Source organism: Podarcis cretensis (genome assembly GCF_951804945.1).
Source record: "Podarcis cretensis genome assembly, chromosome: 5".
NCBI lineage: Eukaryota > Metazoa > Chordata > Lepidosauria > Squamata > Lacertidae > Podarcis > Podarcis cretensis.
Window position 1 is genome coordinate 55,461,031 of NC_137174.1, and position 25,345 is coordinate 55,486,375.

The window sequence follows — 25,345 nt, forward strand, 5'->3', positions numbered from 1 at the left end:
ACATGATACTTGCACCCAAAAAGCAGGGTCTCCCAATCTTTTAGGGCCCAGGAACACATTTAGAAATATAAGCAACTACTGTGGATGTCACAAAATATTCATTTCACAAAAGAAACACTGGTAATTCACAGAATCCTCCCACCAAAACTCCTAGAGACCACTAAAAAATAAAACACAGACCAAAAAGCAGGCAACCTCTTCCCCTCACAAACAACCAAAACAAATTCCAATAGAAAATTGGGAGGAGTGGGGTTCCTGGTAGATGCCAAGGGAGCCTTCTGAGGGTGCCTGTGGTGTTCGCCTCCTAGGTGGATCATAAGGAGAGGGTTAAATGAGTGTGAAGTGATTGGCCAGTGGGAACCCAAGGGGAGGAGTTAGAGTTAGAGTTGGAGCTGTAGGAAAGTCAGTTGGGAGTTGGAGAAGGAAGAGGGAGGTTAAGTTTGTGGTTTGGTCAAGTTGTGTTGTGAGAGAGTGAGAGAAACTGTTAGGTGGAGTTAGATAGATAGTTGAGATAATCAGTTTGAAGTTGTTAGGAATGTATAGGACAGTAAAGAAACTAATATTAAGAAACTGACAAGAAAAATTAACTGAAACCATAAACTTGTTAAGGCTTATGAAATAAACTTGCTTATTTGATTTAATGTTAACAACTGTCTGGACTCTGTGTGCACCCGAGAGAAATGGGTTGGTGGCAGCGAGGAGGCAATCACAGTGGTGGCACAGGGATCAATAGACCGTCAAACATCCGCGGACCCTGTGTGATTGCCACAGTGCCACACTAGGAGCCTTAGCAAAAAAAGAACCAGGAATCCAAAAACGTAAGAAGAAAGTATTTTAGGAAATACCTTTTCATAGAATAAGTAGCAATTCAAATTTATCAAGGAAAAGAAATGCAGATGGGCAATATCCAACATCACAAAACTATATTTTCCCTTACACCTTCTTCCACCTGCAACCCCCCCCCCCATTCCACTCCAGAGAGGCACATGTGTGTTCTGCCACTTCTATTGGTGGAAAGACACTGCTGGATTTCACTCTATGTTTTCAAACCTATGTAAGAATATTATATAAGTCCATGCAATTGTTTTATTTACAGCTCAATTTATGGCTGTTGCTTTGTACCATACATTTATAATTTGTCTATTTGTTTTTAGTGTATTTGAACAAAGCTGTATAAATTCTCACCAGTTTTAGCCACTCCAAAAAACTCTAAATGGCTAGCACTGAGTTTAATTAGCTACAAGTTCAGAGCAATGTGGTCTGTTAAATACAATTTATAATAGGTTTTTTACAAAACAGGCAAAGGTGGAATTGAGCATGGGGTCAAGCTGATAGGACTCCTTAGGTGAGCATTGGTGAATCATTGCCTTGTGCCCAGAAATCAGTGTGAAAAGTTAGTCCTGATCAAGTGAAGTCCCAGTGATTTCAGTGGGGATAAGTTCAACTCTGACTGGATCCACCCTGTTGGCCCTTGTTCACCATATGTAAAATAAGAACATTCAAGCTGAAATCCTATGCTCATTTACCTCCCTATGGGAATTACTAGTGTACAGGATTGTACTTCAAGAAGATATATTACAATGTTGTTGTACAAAATGAATGAGATAAGAATGGTAAAGCATGTCAAACAGTAAAAAGAACAAGTAACTGTAATATAGAAAACTGGAATTAAGGATGGAGTCTTCCAAAACAATGAACTTTGCATGCAATCTATGGAGGGGCTTTTTCAAAGCTCACTAGAGGTAACTACTTACAGATCACATGCAGGAAGAGTGCTGCCAGATCAGAACCCAGGTTGTTTTCTGCATAGGCTGTCACTTGGAAGATCCCAGTGCTCTTATAAATGTGTCGGATACCATCCTCTATAGGGCTGAAATTAGCATAGGACACAGCAGTACCATCTCCAAAATCTAGTTGGATATTTGTCCTCTGGAGATCACCCTGGAGAAGGAAACACAGTGGTTTAGCAATGTGGCTGATAAGGGTGATTTATGTTATACACTGCACTGCCACTAAGGAGAACCTTATTAGCATAAACATGGCCCAAAAGCTTTGAACTTTTCCTGCAATGCAATAAGTGAACACCTGATATTTGCTGCAGGATATATTCGGCAATAAAAAATGAGAAAAGAAAAGAAAGGCAGGGTAGATTTTCTAAATGTTAAAGTTTGCACCATATAGTTTAGGGTTGGTTGATTTATATTTTCCCTGAAAGGAAGTTGGTGGGCCAGCAACTAATGTCTAGGTGTAGTATAGGAGATCTAGCATAGATTGCACAACTTCAGTTACAGGTGAGCGATGACATTCAAGCACAACCTGCTCCCTGTTGTGTTAATTTTCTTCTTCAGGGGATCATAACCCACTCCTGCAGTCTGAAAGGATTCTGTTCTGTTTGTAGAGGAACAGAATCTAAGCAAAACAACACACCTCAGAAAGAAACAAAGAACCACTTGGATATGCTCAAGGAAGTTTCAGAGAGTAGAATGAAATTATTTTGCATCTCCAAGCATCAGGAGTCGTTTCAAGATCTTTAGCCCATAAGTGGTTTAGCCCACATGACACTCACATTTTACTAAATAGGAATGTAAAGAAAAGCAATTCTGCTACCTGGTCTACTCCAGAAACACAGTGAAGCTGGTTTTTGAGAGTTGAGAATAAAAATCGGATCTCCCAGCAACCACTTGGGTCCCCTTTAAAAGCCTTAACTGACTCTTTGAATACAGTGGATTTAAGGATTTCTGGCACTGTAGCACCAGCCATAGTTCAGTGGCAGAGCATCTGCCTTGCATGCAAAATAATCCCCATCATCTTCAAGTATGATTGGGAGAGAACTCCAGACTGAAACCCAAAAGAGCTACTGCCAGTCAACACAGTTTTGAACTGGCTGGACAGTGGTCTGATAAAGGCAGCTTCTGAACCAACCGGTACATTTTATAAACAATAGTTAGCCTCAAAATTGAGTAGCACAGATAGACTATTGGTTTAGTTGTTAAAGGACCAGGATCTCTGGGTTTAGTAGCTAACAATGTCTTTTTTAAAAAAGTTAACTGCTCTTTTAGAACTGCGTTTGCAAGTCTTGAAAAGAGATAGCTGATCGGGACAGCTAGTTCCCCACCATGAATTGCCAAAGAAGGAAAGTGATCTGCTGGCAGACTGTTATATATTGCAAAACAAGAGGCCTTGACTGTGGTTCAGAAATGTGTGCACACTATAACCATAAGCTATTAGAGTTATCTGTTGGATGAAGAGATTCCTGGCAAAGCCAATGCAAGAACTTCCTTCTTTTGCCTGAGAGATTTTTGGCACTGAGAAAGTATAGCTCTAAGCTGCGTTAATCAGTGCTGCCATAGCTTAAAGACTGATAATTGTGCATTTCCTTATAATCATATCTGGCCTTGATTAACCAGTTTTCTTCCAGAGGTCAATCTATTTCTTTCAGCATACCACATAGCATGAGACAAGGAGAGGATATTTCATTACTACTGTCCTTTAAACAGAGTTAAGATAGGATTTTTAAGCAAACAAAACAAAAATGATATGAAATTATATGCACCTCTTGGTTCATAAGAGGTGCATATAATTTCATATCATTTTTCTTATCGAACCATTTCAGCTTGCTAATGTTGCAGCCACAATTCCCAACCCATGCCCTCATTGTGTATTTGTAGTTTTCAAGAGAAAAGGAACAGTGCTCTCGTATCTAAAGAGAAGCAAATCCCTTTTCCAGCCTCTTACTAGCCTGCTCCGCTTTGCGGCGATCCGCTAATCCCATTCCTTTCAACTATGTTTCCTGTATATAAAATTGTGAAAGGTGTATCAACCGCCACACATGCAATGTCAGCTTTCCCTTAGTTTATGAATATAAATTAAGGTGGAAATGAAGTGGAGGCATTTCAAATGGATAACAATCACTGCTCGCTGGATATATTTGAGAGGCACTTTTTATAGCGCTAGTCCTGTAAAATGATCAAATGGAAATGTGATAATGGTGCGTCTTAAAGCTCACATGTCTGCAAATTGGGTGTGCTTGACAATTGATGAATGGTGGTGAGAAAGTAAGTTACTTATAAGGCATCTCAGAAATCCAGGTGTATGCCATCCTCAGGTGATGGGGTCAACACAGTAAGAGCTTGTTAGAATATTTGACCAACTGGTTGCATACTTCACCCATTCCCACCCTGATAGCCAGTCTTTACCCTTTCTCTGCAAAAAAACAAAAACCCTGACTACATCTTCTGGATGTGGGACAACTTTGTTATTTCAGCATTCTCACTTGAATTACCCACAACAAGATGCCTTTCTCTGGATAATTTGAGGATATGTCTATATAAGTGATATTTTCAAAGATCCATGGGGGCAGGGGTCCAATTTCATTCAGATTTTAATGAGAAACTGCCTAATTCACAGCTACATGAACCGAAACACAGCTGTTTTTCTAAATTTGCACTTTGCTGAATTTTAGGATGCAGTTCTTCAAGTAACGTGGAGAAAAATGCATTATGGTAGGGAACATTTTTTACAATAGTGTGTATATTATTTAAAACTGCATATAAAATATGTATAGTACTAGGAAAAATTGGACTAAACTGCTGACAAATTTTCATGACGATTGCTGTGAAAATATGGAGAAATGAATTTATGTCTGGAAAAATGAGAAACAGAGAGAGCTGAAATTGGCAGATTTGTTCATCCCTATTTGGGGATATAAATGATTATTCCTAAATAGACATTCCTGAATATAGACTTCTTAGTCTATTAGTATATGTGATTATGCACCTGGTATTGCTAGCATAAGGATTTGCATCTGCTGCTGTTATTGTTAGCTGCATCTGCTATCACTGGCATTGTCAATGGCACCTGTCATTAACATGATATGAGAGGAATTCATGAAAACATCAAAATGTGCACTTAGGCAGGGTTGGAAGAGTACTGTGGCCACAAAGAGCAGCTTTATTCCTGGGGTAAATAGCAGCTTTGGAGATGGACAGCAATGTTCGCTGGGTCTGTAACATGGAAGGGTATGTGACTTCCTGCATGCACAGTCCCAGTCCTGATTCTTTCCCCACCCAACAGGATGCTATAAAACAGATAAGCAAGTGAAAGCAACACATTGAACATAATGTGCAGATAGCCTGTAAAGTTGAAACTGCTAGTAGATAAAGCCAGTTGGACAGGCTCAAAATCAATATAAAATCACTATGTTCAGAAGAGTTTTGTTGCATGCCAACCTCTAATAATCAATTGTGTTTGCTCTTATAAAACACTTTTAAAAGCCTATTCCAAAACAGCAGCAAACAGACAAACCAAAAAACAAGACACTACAATATGCTCAAAATGTTTTGTGTGTACTGTTCTTTATGTGCTCAGGCTCTCTAATGAGCTTGGTACAACAAGAAAGGGAAGAATCATGATCTCCAAGCCGAAAGGCACTTAGGGATGCTGTTGAAATTCCCATCATCCCTGACCACTGGTTCTGGTGTTACTCTATCTCAGAAATAACAACTTAGAAATACACTCAGTCACAGAACAATTCTCTGACATTGGCAGGTCTCAATGTAATAGAAAAACACCATGTGGGGTATGCAGATACTCTTCCCCTGAGAAATTTCACTAGGAGTATCAGAACTCTTTTTCCCCCTTCCCTTCAAATTCTTCAGATGTTTTACCCAAGCATGAACCTCTAAAATCACCTTGAAATATTGCTTTAGGCAGAAATTAGTGACAACAGTTGAGTCTGTTTTATCAGTCTTGTCCACCGCCTGAATAGCTTCTTCACCAGCCCCAGTCCCAAAAGGACACTGGGTGCTGGTGAAATACAGATAATACCCAAAGCACACCTTGTGTTAAAAACCTGCTTCCATGTTTTCTATGAATCCTGGGTAGGCATCACACAATGATCTCTCCCCGCCTTTGGCATCCATTGGAGTTTTGCCTCTGTACTGTGTCCAAGCAAAACCCTCTAAATTCATACTGAAATTTCACTTTAGGGAAAAGTTGGTGGCTACTCTTAATTCTATGTATGCTGCATTTGGAAAGAAGGCCAGGCTACATATGGGCTGAACATATTTAGTAAGGAAATAATAATAAACCATTAGAGTTTGGGTGAATTTCAAATAAAAGGAAGCTAAACGTGTAATTGGGTAGAATATTGCTAGGTGGCTTCAGAGAAACAGTCTGCAATCCTAGAATCCTAAAGTTTCAGATCTCCTTTTTACCTGGAAGTAAGCTATATAGAAGGGACGCAGGTGGCGCTGTGGGTTAAAGCCTCAGCGCCTAGGACTTGCCGATCGAAAGGTCGGCGGTTCGAATCCCTGCGGCGGGGTGCGCTCCCGCTGCTCGGTCCCAGCGCCTGCCAACCTAGCAGTTCGAAAGCACCTCCGGGTGCAAGTAGATAAATAGGGACCGCTTACCAGCGGGAAGGTAAACGGCGTTTCCGTGTGCGGCTCTGGCTCGCCAGAGCAGCGATGTCATGCTGGCCATGTGACCCGGAAGTGTCTCCGGACAGCGCTGGCCCCTGGCCTCTTAAGTGAGATGGGCGCACAACCCCAGAGTCTGTCAAGACTGGCCCGTACGGGCAGGGGTACCTTTACCTTTACCTTTAAGCTATATAGATCTCAATCAGATTTACTTCTAAGTAGACCTGTACAGGACTGCAGTAAAGCTGCTGTTAAAAGGCAGAACTTGAATCTTCAAGACACACGGAACTCTGGAACAAAATCAATGATCTTAAAAATAAATAAAACATAGCAATTTGATAGGCTTAAATCAGTGGTTTCAAAGGAAGTGAGGCTCCCAGTATAAGCCAATACAGAGGTCAATGGAGTCCTAACCCCTTTGCTATTAGCTCTCATTCTGATGTCTGACTGGTCCAGAAAGAAGAGGGCACTTGCCCTTTTTCAACCAGAAAATAAAAGAGAATGAATACCCTGCTGTGCTGTGAAACCTGAGATGGTGAAGCAGGATACTTTGAAAGCTTCTTGGCTCCCTTTTTCCTTTATTTTGTTTGCTTGCCCTATGGCTAGAGACAAGGAGGCTACCAATTATCCTTGTGAAGTTCAAATGGTGGCATCTTTGAGCTTCATTTTACCTTTGTGGTGTTCATGAAGGCAAAGTCTGAGATTCTCTCTAGCTTATATTATATAGTTAACATTTTTGTCTTGAACAGCATTGCAATACAACCCCCACAAAAAGGTTTACGGGGTCATCAGTTATAAAATCCAGACTGTTTCTAGGAAGTAACAAAATGAAAATGCGGTTAATGATTACTAAAAGTCTTATAATTTTAACTCAGACTTTCATCCACCACCACCTTCAGTGATGTTTAAAATTCATCATGCATGAAGAAGAGGATAAAGGTTGGGAGCAGCAAAAGGGGAAGGAATCCTATATTATCATCAACCTAGCAGTGGTACCTCTTCCATGAGGATTCTGAAGGTTGTGTTGAACCCTTGTTCCGCAACCAACTTGCCATTGGATGTGAGGATATGCAGACCTCGGGGAGCTTTGCCCGGGCACTGTCCAGGCTTGGCAGCATACTTTTCCCGCAGTCCATCTGTGCAGTTATTCGAAACAATCCTCCGATACCTGTGAAATATGATAATTTGAGTTGGGTTGAGTTGTTTATTTAAATGTCATATTTCACAAGAAAAAAAAACCAACGTTTGATAGCATATGTATTGTGCTCGCTAACAGGAAACGTAAAGAAATTGAAAGTTTTTATCAACTGCAGCATTCGCTATCCATTATATTTCAGCTTTTTGTTGATAGCGCCAAGACATACGCTAAACTGTAGAAATGCACACAGGCAAAATATAGGTTGGGAAAGATTATTAGTCTCCCTTTCACTGGTTTTCTATTTCTTTCAATGTACCTTACTCCCTTGTTAAGAAACCATTTAGACACAAATTTAGATTTTTTTTTTTCAGCTCAAGGGACGCATATTTCTCTGGACAACCTTCTGTGGCTACATATCAGTAGTGGGCACAACCAGAGGAAAAGGTGAGTGGAACAAGGAATATATATTATACTGAGATACAGTAGGCTAGTATCTACACACACACACACACACATACACACAAACACCACTCTCTGCCCTCCATTCAAGCAAGAAAGAGGCTTTATCACAGTTTGGCAATACAGCCAGACAAAAGCACTCAAAGAGAATGTGAAGCAAGGTCAGTGAGGGGTGGAGCCAGGAGAGAGAAGGTGTGCCATGGGGAGGGGTGTGTGGCCTGGGAGGAGTCATCCCTGACAACTGCTCCTGCTAGCTATGGATGATGGGAGTTGTAGTCCAACAACAGCTGGGGACCCATGTTTGAGAAGCACTTGGCTAGATAGATTGGTCTGGAGCATCATATTTCCCCAACTCTGATTTAACACGTGCCATTGACTTTGCATCAGTGTACTTCAAAAGAAGAGATATGCATGCTGTTACACTCTTTGATTTGATTTTGGTTATCTGGAATCCCACTTGAATAGGACTATTTGTCCAACAAGAAAAGGAGACAAAGGTTCAGCGACTTCCAGGGCAGCCTTGTCAAATTCTGATATTCTTTTGTGGAAGAGTAGATTACCATTATTGATGAGCCAGCTGAGATTTCCCATTCCTCTCTCCCCCCACCCCGAATAAAATTGCTTTGTTGTCACTTCAGCAACTCTAACATTATTCCCCTTGGGGCATTCTGTTCAAAATTAGAAGGAACTGCTATGCTGCCTGTTGAAGTGGAAGCAAAGTGTTGTTGTTCCTATTCTGGCAAAAAAAGTCAAAACTCTTGTCAATAATGGTAAGCTAAATCCCCAGAAAAGTATTAGAATTTGCTGAGTCCTTGAAGGTTATTCAAGTCTTTGGGGTGGAGAGAAGCTTTCACCTCACCCCTGAAACCAACAAATAAGCCTGGGCTGAATACTTTGGCCCAGTGTTAATCCAGAAGAACCAATTGTCCTCAGGTTATTATGCTACTTCAAACTGAGCTGGAATTAGCAAAACATGAACATTTAATATAAGGTCTCATACAGCTCTGAGTCTCTTTCTTTAAAAGTTAAAGTAAGCTTTGAACGGAACCTATGCACACTTAGCTCGTATGCACAAACAGACTCTATTCAAGCCTACCTCTCAGATGTATGGGGTTTAGGAATGGGGATAAGTAAGTACTATTCTGCTTCTACCTCAGTGGCTTAATTCCATATGTATTAAAATGAACAGGTTCCACAAAAAGACTTTTGCTATTTTGGGTTTAATTTTGACACCAAAGTAGACAACTTTGGGCCTTCTGGGGAATCTCTTCCTAGACATTTTTTACGTGAATGGCTTTCTGAAGAATAAGCTGGTGGTGTAAAAAAGCAAGGCTGTAAACATCAGCCAGCAGCTTACCCTGGAAATGAACCAGACATGGCAAAGCAGGTACCTCAACACAGGTAGCCAACATGTACGACCCCCTGCTGTTGTTGGATGCCAACGTCCATCAGATTCAGATAGACAGCATGGCCAGTGGTTGCGGATGATGGGAATTGCGGTCCAAAACATGGAGGGCACCACATTGGCCAGCCCTGCCCTACAAGGTGGTGACAGGCTGTGGGCCTACTTACCCAGTGCTGTTCAGGTAGCTCTGTCCAAGGCTGCATTCTTTCAGTTGGGAAGATGGGCTGAACCAGAATGCTGGGATACATTGATTATTACTGTGTCTTTCGTACCCATAGTCACTAAGGAAATAAACCAAAAAGACACTTATGATGGTTTGCCATGAATAAGTACAGTTTTTTTATCACATTTGTATATCACCCTTCTTCCAAAGAGCTCAGGGTTGCATACATAGGATTGTTTTGCCACAATAACCCAATGAGGTACATTGAGAGAGATTGACTTTCCAAGGGCACATACGGAGGTTCATGGACCAGTAGAGATTTATACCCAGCTCTCCCTGGCCAAATCCAAAACTATACTTTAGGACTTCCGGGTTGGCGCCCCTGGCAATGGCGGAGCTCCTCCGATCGGGAGGAACTTGCTCCGTGAAAAGTTGGGTCTGAACCGCCACGGCAAAGGTGGAGACCCATTGAAATCACAAGCGGAAGAAGCTTGTGAACCTGGGATTCGGCTGGCACCTTTTGCGCCTCCCCTACTCGCGGGGAAACCCTGTTTTGGGGATCCGGAGCGACGTGGGGTGATCGGCGCGGTGCTTTGAATCGACCGCTTCTTTCATGGAGTGAAGCCGCATTGCTGTTGCCAGAGAGCGCTGACTTTTTCTTGTGGACAATTGGATTTTAAACAACAACCCGTGAGTAAAATGGAAAATTGGATCTTTAAACATCTTAACTTGGCATTGAACGGGGAAGGTTCAAAACAGGAAGTCCGCCTTCCCTTTTTGTAAATAGACTGAAGAAAAGAGCTTACAAGTTAAGGACTCGGAAAGCCTTATGTAAAAGATTAAACTTCCATCGATTGAAATTATTAGACCCCCCTTGGAAGCAGGAGAAGAGGGGGGGAAATTTTGGACTGTGTATCCCGCAGGAGAGAGTGATTAAAATTAAATTACCACTGCTCTGAACCTGGGAACGGGCTCCCAGTGATTGACGTTTCGGGAGAGTTCATTGACAGCGAAGAGAACGGATGTTGACAGTCAGTTAAATAAGAGAAATATATTGTTTCCATTGTCCGCTTCTGCGTTTAAAAGGGAGGAAAAGTATCTGAAAATTGAAACTATCTTTACTTTTTGATCTGTGTTGGAAAAGATTGATACAAGTGGAGACTGTTCCCCTCTAGAGGGAGCTTTTGAAACTGTTACAAGAGTGGAGCTGGGAAAGCTCCAGCTGCTTGATAAGAACTATGAGAACTAGAGATTGACCTTGGATATTCAAGAATGTCGACAGGAGAAGCCTTATGGACTGCATTTTCTAAGATAAGCCACTTGTTGGAACAGCTTCATAAAAAGATGGATGCTATGACTACTAAAATTGAGATTTTGGAATCAAAAGTGAGCACCAATACAGAAATTATTCAGGATTTGGCACAGGAATCTATTTCAACAGGACAAATTGCTGAAAAGGAGAAGGAGAAAGTTGCTGTTGTCGAACCTAAAGGGGGAGCCTTAGCCTTACAGAGGCAAATTGAGGACTACAAGTTGAGGCCCTTTATGATTGAGACTAGAAAAAGTCAGATTTTGAAGATCGGAGCCTGGCCTGGACTAGAAAGGGAAAGTTGGAAAGATCCCTCTATGCAGGGATTAACTGACTTTTGGAATATGGACTTGGGTCAGGAGGAGATTGGAGTTCTGGGGGCCTTTGGATTTGGAGGAATTTTGAAACATGCCCGGAAATACTTTATGGATCCTAGTTTTAATTATGGAAATCTGGCTGACCTGTCGAGAAGGAATAAAAGTATCGTTGGATTGGAGCTTCCCCAAGATCTGCTCTTTAACATCAAAGAATATGAAGAAGACTGGCAGAAGGGACGTGGAAAAAAGTTAAGAGCCTCGGACATAAGATCTCCAGGTTGATGGACTGTATGGAGTTGACGGAAGTGGCTGGTAGAGTCCGAGACTGGGGAAAGGAGATGGTGGAAGAAGATTGGAAATTTAAAGTCTATATATAGAAATATTGTAAAATTAATGAGTGATAGAAAAATGTTGGAAGGAAATTCTATGGCTTTAGCTGAAATGCTATAAGGAGTTAAGCTTAAATAAGTATACTAATTTTAATGGAAATAAGATTAAAAATATGTTAAGACATTTATATGATAGAAAATAGAGAAAGGTGGAAAGGAATTGCTGAAACAATTAATGGAAGTGGAATACAAAGAGGGAGGTGAGAGGAGGTCAATGATACAAGGGAATGAAAGATAGAATATGGAAAAGGTATGATGTATGTTTTTAAATTGTTTTTGTTTTGTTTGGTTTAGTTTATTGTGTTAGTTTAATGTGTTAAGGTTGTGTTTTGTATTGTTTATGTATTGTATTGTTTTTTCTCTTTTTTGTTCTTTTTGTTCTTTTTTCTTTTGTCTTCTTTCTTCCTTTTCTTTTTTGTAAGCTTTAAAAGTAATAAATATTATTTTTAAAAAACAGCAAATCCAAAACTATACTTTAAATCACACAGAGGGGAGAGAAAGTGAATGGCAGTTCTACATGTCAAATGTGCAAGGAAAGGGAAGAATTTAAGATTACAAAAGAAAGGGTGGAGGTTGCTTCAACTTTGGAAAACCTCTCATCCACTTTCATTAGCATATCTGCATCTCCTGCACTTTCCCACCAGCCTCAAATTCTGTTTCTGGAAAAGCAAAGAGAGAATTTTGGGTTAGCAGCTGTGCCACCAAACCACCTCAGAGAAAGTCCAGGAGGCCATCATCAATGGTTCTCTAGAATTTCCAGTGGAGGTCCTACCCAGCTGTAGATCAGAACTGGGGAACCTTTGACCCTCTGGGTGTTACTGGACTACAAAACCCTTCATCCATGATCACTGGTCATGCTGGCAGAGAATTAGCTGTTGCCATCTTCATATACAAGGATGGTTCACACTAAAGTTCCCCCCCCCCAATACAACTACACAGAAAGGATACTGTGTGAAATGACCGTAGATATTGCTTTAGTGAATGAAAAAACAGGTCCATGAAGCTCAGCAACAGAGATATATTATCCAATTACACAAGGATGAAGTCATGGCAGTATTTCATGACAGCCATCCCATTGCGGAAAATGTCACTCTGAAGGCAGGCAGAAATAACAGGGGTCCTGGAGTACCTCATGCAGCATTCAGACATTATGTCATAGGAGTGGATTTGACATAACTGACTATTGTTTATGAGCTTCTCAAGCCTCCAGAGGATTCAGAAAGGTGCATAAATGGGCAGAGTGCAGTAGCCCATAATTACCCTGGTTGGATCCCATTATTCTTTGAAGGCAAGCATTTCCAAATTACTTAAAGCAGATCAGAGATTCCCTAATGTTTTTCTGTCTCAAAAATCAAAGTTAATCATTCTCAGCGGGCCAGCCGTGTGCAGTGGTGTAGCGTGGGTTGTCAGCACCCGGGGCAAGGCAAGTAATTTGCGCCCCCTAACCCGTGGATTTGTGCCCCCTAACCCTAACCCCCAGATGTTGCGCCCGGTGCGGCCGGGCCCCCCCTGCACCCCCCAATCTACGCCACTGGCCGTGTCTGTGTGTGTGTGTGTGTGTGTGTGTGTGTGTGTGTATCTATATATCTATAGATATAGATATAGATATAGATATATCCTCATGGTGACTCAGTAATTAAAAATGTTTGGGAGGAGCAATTCGTTGCCTGAAAGAAAGAACGAACTGCATTAATATTAAATAATATTAAAGACAACATTGCTCTATGCCCTCAAGGCCTCAGACTCGTTCATTAACTTCTGGTAAATGTATATTAAAAACACACAAGCTGCCCACCTTCCCACTGCTTGAAATTCCCCCAGGGTTTGCATGCTAGAAAAATCACCACGTCCAACTGCTGCTCTGTTTTGCTTGGGGGCGGGGATCTTGACAAGGGTAAATAAAAAACTAATAGAAGGAAACTTCAAGCAAGAATGCTAATAATACTACATGGTTCGTTTTTTTCTACAAAGAGGGGAAAAGGTCTAGATTATTTTCTGTTGTTATATGATTACATGTACATTTCCCTGTTGATATTTTTGGCTGTGGCATTCTGTGACATTTTGGGAAGCCTAACAAAGTCAGCCCTAATATGGATTATGGATTTGTTTTTCTTATGGCCCAACATGGCTACCATTACTTTTTATGTGACATAAGAATACCAAATTTAGTTCTTTGACAGCAGAATCCTAAAGAGGAAGAGGAGGTTCTTATACCACTTGAAGATGGGACTCAATTCTGTGAGAAAACATTCCTTCCAGATCCTAAGGACCTAATTTGGCTTCTATGGACTTTTATCATTTTTTGCAGCAAGCCAGTAACTGGTTCTTGTTTCGTTTTTGCATTTTTGTTTTTGGTGGGGGGTTTTTAGGGCAAGGCATGCGGAATTCTGAAATATCTTAATTTCAAAATTCTTAAGACTGTCTTCCTTTGCATTAGCAGCTTGGAAATAGGTGCTCGATTCAAGAGAGGATCCAATATAGTCAAAGCTTGATTGCACCAGAACGGCCAAATTCCAAGTGTAAGCCCTTTTAAAATAAATTCCTCCCCTATCCCTAGGGCTATTATACTAATATGGTGAACAAAAATTAATGTTGCATTATTTTTCATCACCTTTGGAACACAACACACAAGTAACAGTAAGAGTTGCAAGAAAAGCACAGTAAAAGAAAACATGGCTTACCATTCAAAGTCCCATTCCGCACATATGCAAGGTTCTGAGACAACTGTTCTTGAATAATCTCTAGTCAGTGCACACCATGCCCCTGCTTTACGTTTCTTATAGATCTTCCTCTCTCCCATAACACAAGGTTCACCCTTTGAAGCAAAACAATGGAGAGTTAAGTTAGAGACAATGGAGAGTTGAGTTAGAGCTCTACATATCTGGTGTGGTTACCGGTAATTTGTAGAGGAGACACCAGTTCCCAATCTTTCTTGAAAGCCTGGGGAATGAGTCACCATATTGCATTTGGTCCTTTATTTCTACAATCTCCAAATTCTGAAAGCAAATGAAATCTAAAATACTGTCTAAATTGTGTATTGGCAGCCTGCTAACTTAATAGCAATTTCTAAAATTATACAGGAAAAATAAAACTACAAATCATAATAAGAGGAGGTGTATTTTCTCTGCATATTCTCAGATGTACACTTCCCTCCAGGCATTCTGCAGAACCTTGGTTAATCCCTGGTAACAGATTTGATAGTCTGATATGGATTTCTGAAACAGCTTCCTGGACAGCTGCTCACTTCCTTATTTTAACAGCAATTCTTCACTCAAATTAATTCTTATCCCTCTGCCATAATTACAGTCAAGTTCCTCAGATACCACACCATTTAACCAAGCCATAACAGTCATACTGTGGTTCATCATAATTAGTGATGATCATTTGTACAAGGGGAGAATTGTTCACTTCCTAGTTATTTCTGATTTGTGTGTCCACGGCACCTTCTCCAAGCTTTCATGCAGATGCTATTGACTCTCTGTCACTCCTGCCTCTGCTTTCCTGAACAATATCATGACTTGAAAATTCTCCCTTTGGCAGCTAGTTGCAGGTTGGTTTCTTCCCTAACTTTGTGGGTCAAGTTCTTCCTATTCAGTCCTCCCTACTATCCATCTTTCAGATGCACTGAATCAAATGTCTTGGATTCCATTTGTGCCAGTGTTCGAGTATTTCTTTTGAAAGATGCACGAGGAAAGCTCTGTTGGTATAGTAGTAGTACCTGGTTGTGCAGATGCCACGTCTGAAAGTCATCCTTGTTGCACCTTCGGCTAAAGAAAGATTTGTAATCTACTTTTACTAGCTGCCATTCAGAGCGGAGATTAATATGGCCAAAGATCCTGTAGGTTGATAGTGGGGAAAAGCAGAGAGAGAGAGAGAGAGAGAGAGAAGTGGGGGGGGGGGGACCATTAGAAAATATTCCTTCTACACAACATTCCTATGAACCATCTAAAAAGTGGAAACAAGAATCAGAATTCCAGAGGGAAACATCCTGGTTCTTATCATCTCTCCACTAGAAAAAAAGAGATGAGTGAGACTTTCCCAGTGGAGGTGAGACCATTGTTATTCAATCCAATCCCAAGCATGATTATATTAATCCAAAGCTATTACATTGACTGCCCTCTCTAGAAAAGGAGATGAGATGAAATCCATAGGTAACTTAAACACAGAGCCTTCCCTGGTGATTGAAGATTTGGCTAAGGCAGCCACCAGGAACTGTGATGTTGTTGAGTTCCATCTGAGACTCTCATGTCAGCTCTTATTTTCTTATTTATTCTATTTCTTTTTTTTAAAAAAAAACTTACTTTAAAATCTCCAGCTACATAGTATATTTGGTATATTTCTAAGAGACAGTTTGATCATATGCAATTCCCTGTCTTATAACTGGCCCAGTTAATCTCACACAGCTTCCCATCATTTTAACAGGGCAGAAATGGGCAACCCACTCAGTGTGGCTTTTGATAACACTGGCCTCTCCCGCACCTTCCATTGGTGATTTTGTATAGTCCTGCTAGAGTTGAGTCACCACCACGAAGGCATGAGAATTCATGTAAACAGTCAAGATGCATATGTCAGCTCAGAGGATCAACCATAGAGTGTGACTGCTAGAGCAGCATTAGCATCCTTTTGCAGGATGCTTTAGACTGTTGTGAAATTTGGCCTCAGAGCTCATGGGTGTGATTTCCTCCTGTTCTCATTCTGCTCTGAGCCAAGCACAGCACGGCAGAAGCATCCAACAGAGAGGAAAGCTGGGGTTTGTGTGTGGAGATAATATTGCTGCTGTGCTGAAATGAAGAGAGGGAGATAAAAACAAATCAGCATTGCATTGAGATGGAGGGGGACAACAGAGTGAAAAAGGGTTCTGAGCAAAGAACGTGACACAGGAGTGCTTAGATAGATGGAGTGGAAGCAATGGGCAGATAAAGGCAAGCCTGAGAGAGAATGGAGAGAGCATGAGGAAAAAGCAGCAGAGAGAGAGAAATATGGGTTGGGGGAAGTTTGGTAAAGAGGACTTTGCTGGTTTGTCTACATAAGGTGTCCTTGACTTTTGGAGTATGTATGTATGTATGTATGTATGTATGTTTGTATGACATTTATATACCATTTGCTGACAAGCATTTCTAAGCAGTACACATAAAAGTAAACCATACAGAGTCTAAATTAATAAAAATCCATCCTAAAATCAAACACTAGCTTATAATGCCTACTGTAATTAAAAAGTATTTTCCATGCTTCTGAAGTTCATCATGGAGTTTGCTGCAGTATTCCTGATAGTTTGAGATAACGCAGTGAAGAAGCTGCTTCAATTTAAAAACAAACAAACAAGGCATCCATAGCAGCAGGAGATGTGGAACAATGCATGTGAGCAGGTATGAAAAATGTGCAAAAGCCTTCAAGATAAAGTTGGTTCACTAACATTTCTTTCTTCACCCCTGAAATGGTGGCTTTGGCTGTAAAGTTGAACCTCAAAAAATGTGCAGCATTAAGTGAATGGAGTGAGTAAGAACTGGTAAACAAAGGTACGCAAATGTAATCCTATGATTATCTTCTCAGAACTTAATTCCCAGTAAATATGCATAGGGTTACTACCAAAAGCACTTGCATGGCACTGTGGCTTTCAAAGTCTGACCTGAAAAAAGCTCAAGTCTTTGAAATAATGGGACAACAAAGCTACAACAAAAATCTTTTAATTAAATAACCCCAGGCATCAAGGTAAAAGGCCTTGTTCATTGGTCTAGCTGTTGGGGGGGGGGGTTGTTTTCAATCTGGAAACTGATTGTTAGTCATCATGTTGGTAGTTATTTTCTCACCACAGAAGAGTCAGCTAGAGCCACCATTTCAAAGGGGTGGGTTGCAAGAACAGATGAGGACACAGACACTAGTCACCATTTCGAGAAACATAAACAAAGCCTGACAATCTCTCCCAGGGGTTGAGGAGTTGGAGGAACAACTCAATCTGTTATAACTAACTAGTGGAAACAAACTTATTCTCCTGGACCCTGAGAATCTCAGGTGAGAAGGAATCAGGAAGCCAAGTTAAAGCACTGCTTTGATGACCCATGTCCACATTTATGCCAAACAGAGAGTTCCCAAATAAAGAGCCTTGCTGTGTGATATTTCTTTGTTGGTTGAGAAAATAACGCAGATTATTGTAATTGTCATTTTTTCCTGGGTGGAGAGCTATAGAATCACCTGCCAGTTTTCTTTGTGATATGAGGAAGAAAAAGGGAAAGGGAACAGTTCCACTAGAACATAAAAAGATTTGATTGAAACACAGCTGATTGTAGAAAGAGGGCAAATGGGGGTCAGAGCATCCCAAGGTCAGCGCCTCTGTGATTGGTCATCTGTGGCCCAGGTGTCCTTCTCCCTTCCCCTTAGGGAATTCCAATTGAGTCTACTTCAGCTAATAGATAGGGCTGGAACAAATTCACCCCTGCTATTGACTGAAACACAGCTGATTGTAGCATGGTTATGCCAGGACCACCACACTCAGTACATAATTACATAATTACTAGCTGCATATGTGCAGTAAATCTGAACGATGGGGTTGAAGGTACTCTGCCTTCTGCTATACCCACTCATTCAAGCTGACAAAATGAGAAAATAGTGTGCTGACGGAACTTTTCTCTTTTCTCCTTGTTATTTGCTTAAGCTATATAACATACTACCATACAGCCCTGCTGAAAACTTTGTTCACACTTGATTTAGCATCTTATGCTTTGTACATGTTTCCATTTAGTGGTCACACACACAGCTGGTGCACATCAATACAGTCCCACTGGTTTCTTTGATAGCTTTATGCCAGATGTGAAAGCAATCTGGTCTATCACATTTACTAACTTATCAGCTATCCAGGAGTGTGGGAGCCTAACATTTTCTGGGCCATGGCATATTAAACACAAGCTTACAGAAAAGCCAGACACCCCACTATCGGCATTAAGCACTGATGATAATCCAACACTGAAAGACACAGCTTTCATTTTTCCACTATCAAATTCATCAAGTAAACCCCAGCAGCCCTCACACGTATTTTGGGGAAATTTAAAAGGAGAGGGACTGATAATCCCGCAGAGATGAACTATAGAAAAAGTTCAAGTGAAAGCAAATGCATTAGCATTCTAAACATGGCAAAGTACTAGCTACTCTTTAATTAAATGATTTCAAAGAAGATGTGTGTATTTAATTACTATAATTTAGACAGAAACAATAATATACTAAATGTAATTAAAGCAGCAGGAATTGCAAAAGGATATTTTTCCCCCTAGTTGCAGAAAAAGTTCTAGGTCAGCTTCCTATAATAAGGGCCCATCGTTTATTTATTATTTTTTCGATGTTGATTTGAGATTACACAATTTTTTATAAATGTTTTGAGTTGAGAATTTAGTTACATTGCAGGATTTGCACTGAGATGCACAAAGTTTGGGGGTTTCTTGAAGTGTCAAAAGAAAATAAAAATTCTTGGCCTGCTCCCCAAGTCCTATTTGATCAAGAAACGGGAAGCCTTTACTCAGTATTAGCAGCAGGAATGATATACCAATTTCCCCTTCCACTGTAGAAATGGAAAGATAAGCATGGAAATGACTTCTCTTTCACCACCTTCTTCCTGCTGTAATGACCACCAATGCTTGGAAGGCAGGAGAGGAGAGGCCCAAGGTATTTCACTTTAGGTTTAATGCTGCTCTACTTAATTTAAATGGGGAAATATAGCTTATCATTTCAGCCTAGGATTTGCTGGTGTCCATCAAAATATTCTATGAACACATGTATACCAAATATATTGTTATAAATTGTTAACTCGGGATATGCGAACCCCTCTCTGGCTCACCATGACCATTAACTGGGCTTTTCAAGCATTCAGTGTGAGCACTTAAAAAGCCCAATTAATTGCTTGCCATCGCTTACGCTTCGCTGCCAGTCCCGCCATCATCAACTCTAAGCCTCAAAAATCCTCAACTGGGGAAGGAGAGAGTCTAACAGATTGAAGTGAGCTTCCTTTTAGACAAGAGAAGCTCTTCAAGGCCTGTAGTTCCTGCATGCAGCATAAGGTGGAATGTGCTCTTTAGACACTTCCAGATAGCTTGTAATAGGAATAGGTGCTGCTGTAAAGCTGTTCTTTGCTTTCAGGTTGCCTGGGCTACTGTGAGCAGTATCTTGCACAGTGCCCACCACTGTAGCTACTGGGATGCTGATACTGCCACTGCTGTTTGTTATGGCTTGGTTGGGTGTCATTGATGCCATGCAGAGCTCCAGGCTCACACAAAGAGTGTGTGTCTTTAATGTGGCTGTACTGTAGGGTTGCCATATTTCAAACAGTGAAAATCTAGACAGAAAAGTTGTTGAGCTTTTTAAAGTTTTGCCCAAAGTTGTTGAACTTCTTGGGCAGAATCACTTTTAAAAAGTTGGTTTTGAGCTATTTTTATGGGGGAAATGGCACTTCCAACACTGGCTGCCATACATCCCGATTTTCGCCCAGACACTGCTGCGCTGACTGCAGTGTTCTGAATATGTCCAGGAAACTCCAGACATATGGCAACTGTACTGGCTAATACACACACATGAGCTGGAAGCACCATTACCACAAACTTCCCAGAAATTAAGTAAATGGTGGGATAGCCCAATGTTACTGGAGCTGAGGTCAAATCTGGAACAGAATTTGATCACTTTGCATGACCTAATTGTTCTAAATTAATTCTGGAGCTAGTTCTGGTATTAGTAAAAATACAACAACTGCAACATATTACATTTTCCTATGATTTCATTGAAATCTTATGTTTGCTCCAAAGTTACTTGTGTGCCACTCAGTCATTATCCTTCCTCAGTTTTATTGACTTAGGAAACAGATCCTATGTTGAGTTGATCAGAATCAGGGATTTTTTAAATAAAAAAAATCATTTACTTGTTACTTATTAAGACAGTGTGTACAGGGTGGAATTCAACGCTGTGCTTTTACAAATGCTCCATTTGTTCAAACATATCAGTTTGCCAAACAGAACATCTTTCTCCCCCTGTGTGCTGTTCTGGGGGTTCTACCAACCCCCTGTGCCAACTATGATGTGGGGCGTGTATGGGGGAAGGAGAAAGAAGAAAGAACTATTGCACAACTGAAAACCTTTTTGCAGAGCTTCCACTGACAGGGTTTATTAGGTGAATCCTGCCCACAGTCAGCTAGGCCAGGAACTACAGTGCCAACTTTGCAAGTACTGTTTTGTCAGTGATGGAAGAACACAGCCAAGTTTTCAAATCAGTAGTCTGGAAAGTCAATAGGAAAAGTCACTACTTGATTTCTCAGCTGAGCAGAACTGGATTGGAAACTATTGAGAAACAATAAATATGGAAGCCAGATGGCATTTGGACAAAGTCACCTTCCAGAATGTGTTCTTTCTTTCTTTCAAATATTCCCCACTTTGGATGGTAAAATAATATTTTACAGCCCAACGAGCTGCTAGTCTTTACATTCCTCAAATAAATGGTTAAACCCCATGAGCATCCCAAATAAATTGCAATAATGTCTCAGTCACCTCAGTAGAATGTGTAAACTTTCAGCCTTTTATAAAAAATGAGTCAAGGATGGATGCCATTAATTTGTGAGCTTTCCCCCCAAAGAAAACCATAAACCTGGAGAAACACTGCAAATCATCTGCCGATTTATGAGGAAGTCGTTTTAAAAAGGTCAGTTGCAACAATGCCATAATTAAATCTTTCATTATTTTTTAAAATACAGTAACTTACAAATGTAATATAAATCTGACCAGAGGACTTTGTTGGGAATTATTTAGCATGTTGTGTTATCTTCTGCCATAATCTAGCATTAATAGAGATGTGCCCTTTCTTTCCTTTTATTTAAATTTCTCTGCTGAGAAGGCTTCATTTTAAAGGAAATAAAGAATAAAGGTTAATTAATCACAGACCAAACAAGGTGCTGGCATACAGAGCTATTTGTGATGGTTTATATAGGATGTTTTCTTGAGGGGACAACTTCATGTCAAAATGTCAGTTTTAAACAATGAGTTGGGTTTTCTTCCCCAAAACATTTTAAACAAAATGCATGCAGCATTTCTAAGTTGCTTTCTTCATTGCAGTGTAGAAAGACTCAAGGTTTATGTATTTGTTAAAAATTCACCCCAATAAATAATAAAATATTCATGTCTAATTATAATTTCTGTTAGCCTTACATTAATCTTTGCATAGGTCATGCAGGTGTGCCTTGCCATTAGGCTGAGCGAGCCAGCTTTGCCTCAGACGGCAGATTTTGGACTCATATTAAATGGCAGCAAATTGTCATTTATTTAGTTTATTATTACATGATGAGCAGCGTTTGGATTTTCTGCCACGGGCACCAAAATCTCCTCAGCTGCTTTTGAGGTCAAATTAAAAAAGACACTATAGGTGCCTAACTGTTAGAGAAATGGTTTATCTTCTACAGACAGACCAAAATATTTTGCCTTCAGGGGAAAATGTAAAGTAGAGTTGGTTTTGCTTATTTGGGGAAGCCAGAACAAAACTATATTGCTTCCTCAGAGTCATTCTGATGACTGGAACCTCCTTCTTCAAACTTCAACACAGAATCCATAAATGTGACCAAATGCCACCACCCCCACCACCCCAGAAGCTGCCAGTGAAATTGGAAGTGTCAGCACAATGGAATCAGAGTAGTGTGGGACAGTGGCAAGCTCACTGTAATCTAAGCATGAGTGAATGACACACATCTTCTCATCCTCTCTTTCTCTGGGTAGGTTCAGTCTTCATTGGGCTGTCCTTCGGGTTCCACACTTAAAAGTCTCCCCCAAAGCTGGAGCTCCTCCAAGCCTGCGGATATCTTCTTCTTGTGCAAGGATGGTGCTGATTTCACTAAATAAGGACTAACTCTTGGAGAGTTGAGATCAGTATATGATAGACCTGTTGGTGCTTGATAACAATTCTTTGATAAAGGTTAAGAACAGTTTCAGGTTAAGAACATACCTCCGGAATGAATTTAGTTCTTAACCCAAGGTACCACTGTACTATTTTGCAGATATACAGTCTCCCAAAATAGTTCCCAACATTAAAAAAATTATAGCATCAATGAAAATTAATGTGATAAATCAGAAGTTCGTAAGAAAATAGATTGCTTGGTCATTCAATGCTTGGTGATAAAATACCAGAAGGTAATGAGGACGGGGGTTGATCATTGAATTTAATTGACTTATTGAAGAGCTTTTTAGTAATTTCAATCAGGTCTGATTCACAATTAGGTACACTTGGTGAAAATCAGGCTATATTTGGTAGCTACATTTGGCAAAAACAACAACAAAAGAAAAAAACTATTTCCTTTGAGACATTCATTTTGTCCTGGAACAGATGTTCATCCAATAACAAGGCTGCAATCCTGAAAGATCAGAGAAGGTTCAGCACCAGCTATTACAATGTCACCAATTTATTGTCACAAAAGCCACCTTTTCAGTCTTCTCTGAATCAAGTACTTGTAGGAGGAGTTGATTTACCCCTGCATCAGCATATTGCTATGGAACTTCTAACCTCTAATCAAACCTTTGTGTCTGATCACTTGTTAGCATTGTTATAGTGATTTTAATATTTTGTACTGTTTTTCTGAAGTGACTACTAAATTTAATAACCATCCTCAAGATGGAATCCTTTGGCACATTTAGGGTACTCTCAGGGAACCAGTGAATGGTTGTATCTCAACAACCTCTGTGATCTTTCAGTCTGAAATAACAGAACCATTTTGCAGTAGTCCTATAAGTGCCTCCCAGGTGTGATAATCAGTCACAAACTTCTCAAGTTCAGTGTTATCAAAGAAAGGCCTAACAATGTAATTTATGGTGCCATTTCCTACATTAATCACCAGTTGAAGATGAAGGGATTCTAAGCAATCTCAGGAAGTGGAAGAAATCTTACAGTCCAACAGCCTCTTTCACAAAGGGAAGATCTGAACAGTTAGGTGGAATCTGCAATCCAGCATAGAATTTTGAACAGGGACCCGAGTAACAGCAGATTTAAGACTGTCTGACAACTTGTCTCTGACTGTGGCCTTGATAACCAACAAACAAGGGACCCAGAGAGGCATGGGTCTAGCTCACAGGTATCCCCCTCTCCCATGCACCTTTACTTTGGCAGGCAAGCCCCACTGAAAACCAGTCTGAACAAACAGTGAAAGACTCAGCCCCTAATGCATCAAACTCTGACAATATATTTGAAATCATGTCCTCCAAATTGAACTGAGTTTGTGTGGTTCAGTCCGCAAAGAGAGTAGCAGACTAATCACAGCAGGCAATAAATGGCTCAATCTCAAAGTAGAGGCAGTCCAAGTTTACTAGGTCATTTACCACCTGGAATACAATTCAGAGAAGCAACAGCAACAAAGGAAGAGTATATCTTTCTTACTGCCACTGCATTATCTTTTAAAAAAAAATGTTCTGTGATGCAATCTGTCCATTTTGTAGCAAGTCAAGCTCAAGCGCCATCTGTGTTCTAGTTATCTCCCTTCCAACTTGAGCCGCTTCATGTCCCCTCTAAATCAACGGTGGTGACAAAGCTGTAGGAGATGATGCCCAGGAGCAACTGTGCGAATAGACAGTTGGCCTGTATTCTGCAAGTCCACAAGACCAACAGAGACATTATTGCACTCTGGGGGAGGGGGGAGTCTGAGCAGATAAATTATAATGTGAACTATGGAGGAATACTATCAGAGGTAAGCAGAAAGGACACATAATCCAATACTAAAATGCTGAAGTAGTTCTCATTTCTTGTGTCCTGTGTGGGCACCCATCTGTCTCAAAAGAAAATGGGGTATGTTCCATGAGTGAAGTCAAACTGCTGTGGTTGCAGCACTGAAGTAACCACCTCAGGGCACAAGCCTGGATGGAGGTCCTGGCTGCCCAGACAGCAAGACCCCCTCTTGGCCTCGCTGATGTGGTCCAAGGGAAAGAAGAGCAATACATTTGGCACCAGCTTGGCTGCAGGAGTTGCTGGAAGGAGGCGTACAAGGCGCCATCCAACTGTCTTAGGGACTCCACTCCAGATGTATGTAGGGTTTACTCCTTAGCCTTTTCTTCTCCAGAAGATATCCTGCAAGGCAGCAGAGGTTTAGGATCAGAGTTTTCGTTCTCCTAGATGGGATACTTTTTCAGGTTGATGAGCCCCTCTGCCCCTGTGTTATCCCATACATAGTAGGAATTTTGCAGGGGAGGAGGTAGGAAAAGATAACTTGGACCACTAAGGGCTAATTCACATCTGCCTGCAGAGCACTTGCTAAAGTTCAGTGGATAAACCAAAATTAAAACATTTTATCTTACAACACTGCCTTATACATGCTTACACAAAATATACATAATTTAGAATTTATTAAAGAGGACCTTAAGTTGGCTGTTAAGACATTAACAGCAGTACTAATATGGTGGGTTTACCTAGTCCATTAGGACCAGGTGGGCCTCCATCCCCATTATCTCCTTTTTCTCCTTTTGAACTGTACATGTTACTTTCTGCTATTATACCACTATTAAGTATTTACACAACCAAGTAGCAACGGCAGTCACAAACGGTATTAAATTATAATCCAAGGTCTGGAAAAGAGGTGTACCTGGAAGACTGACAAAATAAAATGCTGATGTTCAGAGCTTAGTTAATGCTTAATCTTTAGGGAATTAACACTTGACACTTGCCTCATGAAATGAAAATCTTGCTGATGGATATCTAACCCCCTTGAATTTCACAGAATGCATTTCTGGGATGCTTCTAATCCTTTATCATCAAAAC

General features: G+C 40.6%; 1 protein-coding gene across 2 annotated transcripts in view; it reads right to left on the minus strand.

The window, feature by feature from the left end:
* Positions 1 to 25,345, minus strand: part of SORCS3 (sortilin related VPS10 domain containing receptor 3) — a 418,783-nt gene that overhangs the window by 36,652 nt on the left and 356,786 nt on the right. For both annotated transcript variants that reach the window (XR_013838924.1, XM_079976042.1), the window contains exons 15-19: positions 15,315 to 15,432; positions 14,278 to 14,411; positions 9,586 to 9,699; positions 7,413 to 7,584; positions 1,755 to 1,941 (exon numbers count right to left, since the gene is read on the minus strand). Coding sequence is in view for 1 of the 2 variants with exons in the window: in XM_079976042.1 (XP_079832168.1) it covers positions 1,755 to 1,941; positions 7,413 to 7,584; positions 9,586 to 9,699; positions 14,278 to 14,411; positions 15,315 to 15,432 (725 nt within the window). In the remaining variant the exon portion in view is untranslated. The remainder of the gene's footprint in view (positions 1 to 1,754; positions 1,942 to 7,412; positions 7,585 to 9,585; positions 9,700 to 14,277; positions 14,412 to 15,314; positions 15,433 to 25,345) is intronic.